At 44.6% G+C, this 12790-nt stretch overlaps 1 protein-coding gene across 1 annotated transcript; it reads left to right on the top strand.

Moving 5' to 3' along the window:
• The first annotated feature begins 558 nt into the window (after positions 1-558).
• Positions 559-10912, top strand: med27 (mediator complex subunit 27). The gene is made up of 7 exons (XM_061071451.1): positions 559-773; positions 4832-4976; positions 6362-6492; positions 10077-10170; positions 10244-10351; positions 10454-10573; positions 10728-10912. Exons 1-7 carry the CDS (start codon positions 571-573, stop codon positions 10860-10862), a joined length of 936 nt encoding a protein of 311 aa, XP_060927434.1. The 5' UTR covers positions 559-570; the 3' UTR covers positions 10863-10912.
• Positions 10913-12790: the final 1878 nt, after the last annotated feature.

The following is a 12790-nucleotide window of genomic DNA, read 5'->3' as shown; positions in this document are numbered from 1 at the left end:
CTCTCCTGTAGATAAACTGATTGGTTTGTGGACTTACTCTTAACTGACTCTCCCCCCAGTCTCAACTCCACCTCTCTCTCTCTCTCTCTCTCTCTCTCTCTCTCTCTCTCTCTCTCTCTCTCTCTCTCTCTCCCTCTCTCTCTCCCTTCAGTGTATGTCACAGTGACATAGATTTATTTCCTGAGGGTAATTTTATCTTTTTGGTTATTTAAAAGAACCAAATCATAATATACATTATCTCAAGGCTCTTTGCATATTAAGGTCGAGACGTTAACATTATAGAGAAACAACAGTGAGCCAATGAGAACACGGTAACCCCAGGTTACGCCCCAGATTTGGGTGATGAGTAAACAACAATTAAAGTTAAATAAACACATTAAACATTTTTATTTATTCTATATTATTTGACTTGTGATTCATCTTTAACTGTTTTAAATACTTATTTTATCTTTAAAATAAAAACTTTTGATCAAATTATTGTACAAAAGGACGTTGCTACCATAGACTGTATATATAGGTTGCTACTCGCTCTTTGACGTCATCTCTGAGCGCCAGGAGCAGACAGACAAGATGGCGGACGTGGTGAACGTCGGGGTGAATCTTGACGCTTTTTCTCACGCTATCAATGGAATCCAGGCCCTTCGCTCCAGTGTGAGCCGGGTGTTCGAGTCCCTGAAGGACGGGATGAAGAACCGGGAGACGCTGGAGGGGCGAGAGAAGCAGTTTATATCCGAGTTCCAGGACAATCTGCAGGCGGTCAACAGAGACCTGAAGTGAGTCCCGGTCCGTCAGCAGCAATACATCAGCAATACATCAGCAATATAACATTAATGTATCAGCAATATAACAGCAATACATCATCAGTGTATCAGCAATACATCAGCAATACATCATCAGTGTATCAGCAATACATCATCAGTGTATCAGCAGTATATCAGCAATATAACATTAATGTATCAGTAATACAGCAGCAATACAGCAGCAATATAACATTAATGTATCAGCAATACAGCAGCAATACATCAGCAATATATCAGCAATGTATCATCAATATATCATTAATGTATCAGCTATACAGCAGCAATACATCAGCAATACATCAGCAATATAACATTAATGTATCAGCAATATATCAGCAATACATCATCAGTGTATCAGCAGTATATCAGCAATATAACATCAATGTATCAGCAATATAACATTAATGTATCAGCAATATATCAGCAATACATCATCAGTGTATCAGCAGTATATCAGCAATATATCATCAATGTATCAGCAATATAACATTAATGTATCAGCAATACAGCAGCAATACAGCAGCAATATAACATTAATGTATCAGCAATACAGCAGCAATACATCAGCAATATAACATTAATGTATCAGCAATACATCAGCAATACATCAGCAATATATCATTAATGTATCAGCAATATATCAGCAATACATCATCAGTGTATCAGCAGTATATCAGCAATATAACATTAATGTATCAGCAATATATCAGCAATATATCAGCAATATATCAGCAATATATCATTAATGTATCAGCAATATATCATTAATGTATCAGCAATGTATCAGCAATGTATCAGCAATACATCATCAGTGTATCAGCAATATAACATTAATGTATCAGCAATATATCATCAATACATCAGCAATATATCATTATGTATGAAAACATTTACAGTTTAAATCAGACACACACACACACACACACACACACAGACAGACACACACACACAGAGACAGAGACTTTAACTTCTTCGATGCAGAAGAAGCGTCTTCCTGTTTATCCAGGAACATAAATATGAATTCAGAAGTGCAACATGTAGGTGACATGTGCAACTAAAATATAGTGTTCTTCTATTTGTTATCCAAGCTTTAGTCTGGAGAGATGTGTCTTTAGTCTTTAGAGGAAGACGTGTGGACTTTCTGTCCTGATGTCCCTGGGGACAGGACAGCAAACAGTTGTGATGTTGTTGAGTGGCGGCTGGTTGGCAGATGCAGATTTATATATTATTAGGAAACACTGTACTGTGGAAATCTCATACATTTAACATCATAACTTGATATAATACTATTATAATAAAAATGTAATATTTTTAATTAAAAATTACATATCATAACTTAAATAATCCAATCATATTTTAACCTGCTTGTGTCTCACTAAATTTCAGCTGAAATTGGTTTAGTTAAGTTTAATTTAGTGTGTTTAGTTTAGATGTAAACACAATCTTTACTGAAAATCTGTGTTGATCAGAGCAGTTTACTGTCTGTCTCTCTGACCTGTCCCCCACCTCCGTCTCTCTGACCTGTCTCCCACCTCTGTCCCCCACCTCTGTCTCTCTGACCTGTCCCCCACCTCTGTCTCTCTGACCTGTCCCCCACCTCCGTCTCTCTGACCTGTCTCCCACCTCTGTCCCCCACCTCTGTCTCTCTGACCTGTCCCCCACCTCTGTCTCTCTGACCTGTCTCCCACCTCCGTCTCTCTGACCTGTCTCCCACCTCTGTCCCCCACCTCTGTCTCTCTGACCTGTCCTCCACCTCTGTCTCTCTGACCTGTCCCCCACCTCCGTCTCTCTGACCTGTCTCCCACCTCTGTCCCCCACCTCTGTCTCTCTGACCTGTCCCCCACCTCTGTCTCTCTGACCTGTCCCCCACCTCTGTCTCTCTGACCTGTCCCCCACCTCTGTCTCTCTGACCTGTCCCCCACCTCCGTCTCTCTGACCTGTCCCCCACCTCCGTCTCTCTGACCTGTCTCCCACCTCTGTCTCTCTGACCTGTCCCCCACCTCCGTCTCTCTGACCTGTCTCCCACCTCTGTCTCTCTGACCTGTCTCCCACCTCCGTCTCTCTGACCTGTCTCCCACCTCCTGTCTCTCTGACCTGTCCCCCACCTCTGTCTCTCTGACCTGTCTCCCACCTCCGTCTCTCTGACCTGTCTCCCACCTCCGTCTCTCTGACCTGTATCCCACCTCCGTCTCTCTGACCTGTATCCCACCTCCGTCTCTCTGACCTGTCTCCCACCTCTGTCTCTCTGACCTGTCCCCCACCTCTGTCTCTCTGACCTGTCCCCCACCTCCGTCTCTCTGACCTGTCCCCCACCTCTGTCTCTCTGACCTGTCCCCCACCTCCGTCTCTCTGACCTGTCCCCCACCTCTGTCTCTCTGACCTGTCCCCCACCTCTGTCTCTCTGACCTGTCCCCCACCTCCGTCTCTCTGACCTGTCCCCCACCTCTGTCTCTCTGACCTGTCCCCCACCTCCGTCTCTCTGACCTGTCTCCCACCTCTGTCTCCCACCTCTGTCTCTCTGACCTGTCCCCCACCTCCGTCTCTCTGACCTGTCTCCCACCTCCGTCTCTCTGACCTGTCTCCCACCTCTGTCTCTCTGACCTGTATCCCACCTCCGTCTCTCTGACCTGTATCCCACCTCCGTCTCTCTGACCTGTATCCCACCTCCGTCTCTCTGACCTGTATCCCACCTCCGTCTCTCTGACCTGTCTCCCACCTCTGTCTCTCTGACCTGTCCCCCACCTCTGTCTCTCTGACCTGTCCCCCACCTCTGTCTCTCTGACCTGTCCCCCACCTCCGTCTCTCTGACCTGTCGCCCACCTCTGTCTCTCTGACCTGTCCCCCACCTCCGTCTCTCTGACCTGTCTCCCACCTCTGTCCCCCACCTCTGTCTCTCTGACCTGTCCCCCACCTCCGTCTCTCTGACCTGTATCCCACCTCCGTCTCTCTGACCTGTCCCCCACCTCCGTCTCTCTGACCTGTATCCCACCTCCGTCTCTCTGACCTGTCTCCCACCTCTGTCTCTCTGACCTGTCTCCCACCTCTGTCTCTCTGACCTGTCTCCCACCTCTGTCTCTCTGACCTGTCCCCCACCTCTGTCTCTCTGACCTGTCTCCCACCTCTGTCTCCCACCTCCGTCTCTCTGACCTGTCTCCCACCTCTGTCTCCCACCTCTGTCTCTCTGACCTGTCTCCCACCTCCGTCTCTCTGACCTGTCTCCCACCTCTGTCTCCCACCTCTGTCTCCCACCTCTGTCTCTCTGACCTGTCTCCCACCTCTGTCTCCCACCTCTGTCTCTCTGACCTGTCCCCACGTCTCTCTGACCTGTCTCCCACCTCTGTCTCCCACCTCTGTCTCTCTGACCTGTCTCCAACCTCTGTCCCCCACCTCCGTCTCTCTGACCTGTCTCCCACCTCTGTCTCCCACCTCTGTCTCTCTGACCTGTCCCCCACCTCTGTCTCTCTGACCTGTCTCCCACCTCTGTCCCCCACCTCCGTCTCTCTTACCTGTCTCCCACCTCTGTCTCCCACCTCTGTCTCTCTGACCTGCCTGTCTCCCACCTCCGTCTCTCTGATATTCTCCCACCTCCGTCTCTCTGACCAGCCTCTCTCCCACCTCTGTCTCCCACCTCCGTCTCTCTGACCTGCCTGTCTCCCACCTCCGTCTCTCTGACCTGCCTGTCTCCCACCTCCGTCTCTCTGACCTGCCTGTCTCCCACCTCCGTCTCTCTGACCTGCCTGTCTCCCACCTCCGTCTCTCTGATATTCTCCCACCTCTGTCTCTCTGACCAGCCTCTCTCCCACCTCTGTCTCCCACCTCCGTCTCTCTGACCTGCCTGTCTCCCACCTCCGTCTCTCTGACCTGCCTGTCTCCCACATCTGTCTCCCACCTCTGTCTCCCACCTCTGTCTCCCACCTCCGTCTCTCTGACCTGCCTGTCTCCCACCTCTGTCTCTCTGACCTGCCTGTCTCCCACCTCTGTCTCTCACCTCCGTCTTTCTGACCTGCCTGTCTCCCACCTCTGTCCCTCAGTGAGCTGGAGCGTCTCAGTGGTCTCGTGGGTCGTCCATCAGAGTCTCATCCTCTTCATAACAGTGGTCTCCTCAGTCTGGATCCAGTTCAGGACAAAACTCCTTTATACTCACAACTGCTTCAGGCCTACAAGTGGTCCAACAAGGTATCCATGCTAACTGCTAACTGCTAACAAGTGGTCCAACAAGGTATCCATGCTAACTGCTAACTGCTAACAAGTGGTCCAACAAGGTATCCATGCTAACTGCTAACTGCTAACAAGTGGTCCAACAAGGTATCCATGCTAACTGCAAACTGCTAACAAGTGGTCCAACAAGGTATCCATGCTAATTGCTAACAAGCGGTCCAACAAGGTATCCATGCTAACAAGTGGTCCAAAAATGTATCCATGATAACTGCTAACAGCTAACAAGTGGTCCAACAAGGTATCCATGCTAACTGCTAACAAGTGGTCCAACAAGGCATCCATGCTAACAGCTAACAGCTAACAAGTGGTCCAACAAGGCATCCATGCTAACAGCTAACAAGTGGTCCAACAGTATCCATGCTAACTGCTAACAAGTGGTCCAACAGGGTATCCATGCTAACAGCTAACAAGTGGTCCAACAAGGCATCCATGCTAACGGCTAACAAGTGGTCCAACAGTATCCATGCTAACAGCTAACAAGTGGTCCAACAGGGTATCCATGCTAACAGCTAACAAGTGGTCCAACAAGGCATCCATGCTAACGGCTAACAAGTGGTCCAACAGTATCCATGCTAACAGCTAACAAGTGGTCCAACAAGGCATCCGTGCTAACAGCTAACAGCTAACAAGTGGTCCAACAGGGTATCCATGCTAACAGCTAACAAGTGGTCCAACAAGGCATCCATGCTAACAGCTAACAAGTGGTCCAACAGTATCCATGCTAACAGCTAACAAGTGGTCCAACAGGGTATCCATGCTAACAGCTAACAAGTGGTCCAACAAGGTATCCATGCTAACTGCTAACAAGTGGTCCAACAGGGTATCCATGCTAACAGCTAACAAGCGGTCCAACAAGGCATCCATCTTGATTCGGGCTGCACTATATCAGGAAAACGTAATATGTAATTACATTGTTGAATCTTGCGATGACTAAATGAATTACAATAGATAAACGCATACTTAAGTAAACGGTGTGAAAGTCTTTCTGGTTGGGGTTAGTTACTGTGAGTATTCAGACACTGGGAAATATTGCATAATTTCCATCCAAAACATTTCCTGCAACTCTAAGTAAAAAACATCCCTCACTATCTGGATATTTGAAATGAATAATGAAATGAATAATGATAATAAAATAAATCTAAAAACAAGTTAAATAATTTCAGTGGATTAATCAACTGACCTGAATTTATTACTTTAAATTGTGTCTTATTATTAAGACTTATTGTTACCATGGCAACCAATCTCAGGACCACTTCACGCTCACACAGCGGATCTGCAGAAGATGAGTCTTGACTCTGTGTATGTTTGTGTTTGTGTGTGTGTCTGTTGTGTATCTGTTGTAGTTGCAGTACCATGCTGGTCTGGCTTCCAGTTTGTTGAACCAACAGTCACTCAAACGATCGGCAAATCAAATGGGAGCTTCAGCCAAGAGGCGACCCAAAGTCCAACCCAGTACTCTGGTACTTCCTCCTCAGTGAGTCTCTTCATTTAATAGTATTTATATAAATATATATCTGTGTGTGTGTATTGTGTAATAATGTCCCTTCCACCACATGGGGTGGTATGTCCTCTCCTCTCTACCTGAGTTCTGGGAGTTTGAGGGTTCAGTATGTGTTTCTAGGACTAAGCTCTTCTGGACAGATGTTCTCCAGATGTTGGACATCAGTTTGAGGGTCACGGTCTCTAATGCTCTACCACAGGGATCGCATTGTGTTTCACTTTCCACGTCTGTTGTGTACTTTCAGTTCTTGGTACCTCTCGATCTTGTTCATGTTACTGTCTGCTAGGGCTGCTCAATTAATCGAAATATAATCGGGATTACGATTATGGGGTCAAACGATCTCCAAACTACTATAACCCAGATAAAACGATTATTTGACTTTTTTTTTCGAAAGAGACGCGCATGCGCAATTCAGTCCCTCCCCCAAAGCATTCAGCGCGGCGCCGCTGACTATCTGCGTCTGGCACTCACTCTCCAGCAGCTGCGAAGTGAAGGAGGCGAGTTGTGTGTGGTCGAAGAGTGGCGGTGTTTCAAAAACAGCGCGACTCTTCGAATCTGACGAGCAGCAGCAGCAGCAGCAGCAGCACACAGTGCAGCGGCCGCGCTGTTCACTCCGGACCCGCATTTCCCTGCGCCCATCAGCCCGTGATTTTCCGCTTGTTGTTGTATGGAACCCGTTCAATGTCGGGGTTCGGGGGTAAATGATGATGGTCCTCATAGCCCACCCCTCTTTTTCTCTCTCTGTCTGTCTGCTTATGTGCTTGTAGTGGGGGGGGGGGGGGGGGCAGATGGGGACATTTAATAATGAGGACATTTCAAAGTTTTCAGTTACAAAGTGTTTTTTGGAGAGTCTTGGGGTTGCCATCATTAAGGGTTTGAATAACCGGGCACCGATATCCTGGTTTCACTGAGGAATAAGACACGCAGCCGTCATCGGCGATTACCGGAACCGGAAGTGACTGGTACTTCTGGTTATAGTCATTTCAAGAATAAAATTGACTTCAGAATAAGGGCACATAATAATTGTTTGAATAATCGTGATTTTGATATTGTCCAAAATAATCGTGATTATGATTTTTTCCATAATCGAGCAGCCCTACTCTCTGCCCGAATTTCCAAATCTGTCACTGCTCCCATCTTCTGTTCTTTGTCCACCACCAGTGTGTCCCATTGGTTAGCAGCTATTTGTTTGGAACCTGAAGTCCCACGGGTTAGGGTTAGGGTTCCTCTAATCCACAGTTGTTCCTGTACACTGTCCCAGCCGCTCGATTCTTCCTCTCAGTGAACGCTTTCCCATCCTGAATCTGAATCCCTGACACTGTCCTGGACTGTGTCTCGCTCACTCTTAGCATACAACTTGATGTCCTCCATGGAGAGGAGGTGGCTGATCTTTGCTTTACTTTATAAATGTGTATATTTAAGTGGTGGGGAAATGAAACTGTTTTTGATTCATTGTGTTGCATAGATGGACGACTCTGCTTAATTATAACAAGCACTGCTTCAGGATCAGGACAGACGCACATTAAAGGTCCAGTCGTCTTTTACCGTGTCAGGGTCTCAGAGTGTCCTCCCTCACTTTACACTTTAACAATAAACACAAGTTATAATGACCTGACCAGAACTGAGCTTTACTTTGTGTTTGTTAATTAAATCCAGAGTTTATGAGACACGTGCACAATGTGTGTACGTAGTTTATCTGCTACACAATACATGCTGTGCACATCCAGGACATCAGGATTAAAGTGACCAGAAGGATCCGAATTCATGATCCGACACCAACGTTTAATAAGTAAATCCATCAGTTTGTGTATCTGAATGAGATCAGTGACCTCTGTCATACACTGACTGCTGGGGCCTGATTTTTGATTTGAAAACCTTATTTTGTAAATTACAGCACACTTGTTATAACATTAACAGTCTGTAACAGGGGTCTGTAACAGGGGTCACTAACAGGGGGACCCAGTCCGGTTCGGACCCAGAAGCAGTCCCATACGGACCCGGACCTACAGCCAAAACAGAAGGTTATGAATTAAAACCTGACAGGGCGCTTCTGTTTTTAACCGGTGGTTTAGCGGATGAGGAAACGCATTGACCAATTGCATGCGAGTTAAGGCATCCCACGTGACTACTCAGCCAATCAACTCTGTGCATTCCAGGCGGTAAACATTGCGACTCTACAGTGCAGACAGATACAGCGATACAGGTAGAGAAACAGAGGAGTGAGATGGAGAAAAGGAGAGAAACGTAAGGAACACATGGCGCTCTTCAAAAAAAGAAAAGTGGACAGCGAAAATAGAGCATTTAATCCGGAATAGACAAACTTATTACTGTTCATACTTCCCACTGGGAGCACTAAAATTATGTTGACTTTATTGACAAGCTGGTTGTAAACTTCAGAAACCGTTTTGACAGCTTCAGCTTTGCACAGCCTCTCACCATGTTCATTCAGAACCCATTTGGGTTCTCAAAGGAAGTCACACAGCTCTTTAAATGGGTAAACGCTGGGCCTCTCCAGATGCAACTGGTTGATCTCCAAGCAGATGTGGCCCTGAAAGAGCAGTTTGCAAGAACTGAGCCTTCCACTTTCTGAGACAGTTTTCTCAGGTCTGAGGAGAGTAGCCCTGCACATCTTGACCATGTTTGGCTCAACATACAACTGCGAGGCAGCTTTCTCCACAATGAACATTATCAAAACTAAATATCCTTCAAGGCTCACTAATGAGCACCTCCACATGTGTATGAGAAAGGCCCTGACTCCATTCCGGCCCAGATTTAAAATCCTGGCCGGACAAGCTAGAGCTCAATTCTCTCACTGAGCAAAAAGTGGGGGAGTGGGATATAAGAAGGGAAGAAAGTCATTCTAAAACAGTTCAATTGTTATTATCTGTGAAACTGATTAAGACTGTTAAGGCAAGTTGTGAAACAGAAAAAACATAATTCAAGCTTTTGCTTCCTTCATTTTATTTTTCTGAAATGATGCACTTTATTTGCACATTTTATTCATTTTTTCTTATTTTGAAATGCAGTCCTACTTTTATTTAGTTAATGAGAGAACATTATACATATCTGCAATCATACATATATTTTCAGTTCTATGTTACATGACAATAAATATTGTCCAAAGGTTTTTGAATCGTACTGAATTCATTTAATTTGACTGTCAGGTATTGAGTACATGCAGTTGCTGATACAACTACTAAGCTACTTAAATATATATTTCACACTCAATAGTTAGAAATTATGATCTTCTGGACCTTTGCTTCAAGAAATTCTCAAACTGGACCTCTTTGAATTTTAGTTGAATACCCCTGGTCTATAACATGTTTTAAAGCAAAAAACATGAGGCTAGTGAAGATACAAACTTCTATATGTATATATTATTTATTATGTATAGCTCTTTGTGTGTGTGTTCCTGTCACTCTTCACACAAACTGAAGATCACATTTATTTATTTATTAATGGATGATGTCAGATCATGATTCCGGATTGGCCAACCCTAGTTTATTCTATATACGTACTGTGTAGTATTGTGTAATACTGCGTTATACTGTGTACAGGTACGTGGATGATGTCATCTCTCGGATCGGCAGGATGTTTCCTGATTTGACCATCGAGTTGTTCAGACCTAACGGGACATCAGCTGTTCTACTGGTACTCACCTGTCTCACCTTCCTCACCGGCCTCACCTTCCTGACCTGTCTAACCTCACCTGTCTATCTCTCAGGTGACCCTGGGGAAGGTGTTAAAAGCGATTGTTGTGATGCGTTCACTGTTCATTGACAGAACGGTCGTTCGAGGATTCAATGAGAACGTTTACAACGAGGATGGAAAGGTGAGAGGTCACTGGACAGGGAACACTTGATACCTGTCTGTCTCCATGGTAACCCGTCTGTCTGGCTGTCTCCATAGCAATGTGTCTGTTTTCCCTCTGCAGCTGGACATCTGGACCAAGTCTCAGTACCAAGTGTTCCAGAAGGTAACTGACCACGCCACGACCGCCCTGCTGCATTACCAGTTGCCCCAGATGCCTGATGTCGTGGTGCGTTCCTTCATGGTGAGAAACTTAAACCCCCATAACTTCTACTTTTCTGTGACATGTCTGTCTCTCACCTGTCTGACTCTCTGAATGTTGCTCTCTCCCCAATTTGTCTCTTTGTCTCTCCCTCTTTGACATGTCTGTCTCTCTGACCTGTCTGTCTCACCCTCAGACCTGGTTGCGGAGCTACATCAAGCTCTTCCAGTCGCCGTGTCAGCGTTGTGGTCGTTTCCTGCAGGACGGACTTCCTCCCACGTGGCGGGACTTTCGGACCTTGGAGGCGTTTCACGACACGTGTCGCATGTAAACAAACACGTGACGTTTCGGTTTCAAGTTTTAATAAAGTTTCATTTTTTACAGACGTGTCAAAAATATTATTTAAATTAAGTTTATCAGACGACACTTCACTAATTGGTTTTGATAACTAGTGCTATGCCGCTCGTTTGAGAGCTCAACAAAGAACCGAGGTCCACACAGCAGCCGTTTAAATAAACAATGATTCACTAAAATCATATCAAACTCAAGCAAAGCATAGCAGGTTTGGTCAGTAATCAGTAGTGAGTTGTGGGTGTTGTGTAACTGCAGCTGTGAGTTACAACCATTAATGAACAGACCAGAACCACAAGAATCAAGAAAGTACAATTTTCTTCAAGAAAGACAAACTACAAAGTGCTACTAGTTTTTTATTTTTATTTTTTTGTTGACATAAACTCCCCTTAACCAAAACTAAACTAAACACAAGCAAACCACAAACCAATCAGGAGAGAGGGCCATCTTGAAACTGACTTCTGACCCCCAGCAGGTGAGGCCAACTCCTCAGTGAGGAGGGCGGAGCCTCTGAAGGAAAACCCAAGAAGAGGCCAAAGGCTCAGGAGGTCTGACGAGTTTACCACGAACGCGACGTTCTGCAGTTTGATCCCCGTTTTCCTACCTTACCCCCAATGTGACTTTTGGTGGGATAGTGAGTGACCGAGCAAGTTGTGCACATAGATTCTCTGAGTGAATATTGAATGTTTAAGTCTTTAAGACTAGAAATGATCCAGATAAGATATTTAACTATCCGACCATTTAGAAGCAGTATAACATTAGTTATGATATAGTATCTGAATTCAGAGTGGCAACATCATGTGACTTGTCCCAGTAAACTGTCTCATGTTAGTGACGGTGGAGGCAACTTGTCAGCGTCCACCATGTTTGTATTCAAGCTTTTCCATCATCGACCCTGAATTTAAAGACTTTCATCCGGGGTCACAGTGAAATGGATATTGGGAGTTCAATCAATCAAATTTGATAAAGATGTAACATCGTCGGATCTCAACTTTCAACAAGATTAAAACTTCCAAACCAACTTTAACAGGAAAAAGTAGAAACCACAGAGGATCCATCTCCAGGAAGGACAGACTCACGAGTAACAGAATCAATGAAATATCAGGATTTAGGATGAGGAAAGACAGAGTTTACCTTAAAAAGAAAAAGTCTGACAGATGAAGTGATGACTGTTTTAATGATGGAGGTGCTTTTAGTAACAGGAAGTTTTATTGTTTATCTACGTCATTTAATTATTATCATTCAGAACCACGTTGCTGTCGTCTCTTGTCTCATCAATGAAATCAAAGGTCTGATCCTCAGTCATGTTGCCATTTTTTTTATTCATAGTTGATAAATATGTCCCAATAAAGCACAGTGTTAGAGTTTACCCTGATATCATGATAGATCAAATATTCAATAACCTCAGGAACGTAAAGGATTCTTGAGTTTTTAATGAAGTCTGTTTCCTGCAGAGTCTGAAGCTCCGGAGACCAATAATCGCTGACATTTATCAATTATTGATCAGAGGCAAACGTCTGACCACATTTTATTATCATTCAAATCAAACATCACCTCATTAATATTAATATTCAGCTGATTAATGACCTCTGACCTTTACCAGTCAGACAACCTGCTGTTTGGTGATTGGACCGCTGAGTGTTTCCTACAGGAAACTCAAAAGGTCAAATATCATTTGAAATGATACTATTTTGTTTTTCTATTCTCACTGAAGTAATTATTTAATATAAATATCACAGCCCTTATTTGAACTATATTTCCTTCATATTGTTACTGTCTCATGATATTTTATTTATAGATTAAATATATATGAAACAAAGTGCTAAATATACATAAATTAAATTTATAAAGTTTTACATATTTTCTTTTCTTCTCTTCATCTCATGTTTCATCAAATATGTATCCATC

Source organism: Limanda limanda, chromosome 5 (assembly GCF_963576545.1).
Source record: "Limanda limanda chromosome 5, fLimLim1.1, whole genome shotgun sequence".
Classification (NCBI taxonomy): domain Eukaryota; kingdom Metazoa; phylum Chordata; class Actinopteri; order Pleuronectiformes; family Pleuronectidae; genus Limanda; species Limanda limanda.
This window is presented reverse-complemented; position numbering and strand designations above follow the sequence as displayed.

What these genes read in the sequence shown, in the direction of transcription:
- med27 (XM_061071451.1), top strand. Translation starts at nt 571, where the DNA reads ATGGCGGACGTGGTGAACGTCGGGGTGAATCTTGACGCTTTTTCTCAC. An exon ending in GCGGTCAACAGAGACCTGAA is followed by an intron (nt 774 to 4,831) that starts GTGAGTCCCGGT and finishes TCTGTCCCTCAG; the next exon opens with TGAGCTGGAGCGTCTCAGTG. An exon ending in CCTACAAGTGGTCCAACAAG is followed by an intron (nt 4,977 to 6,361) that starts GTATCCATGCTA and finishes TATCTGTTGTAG; the next exon opens with TTGCAGTACCATGCTGGTCT.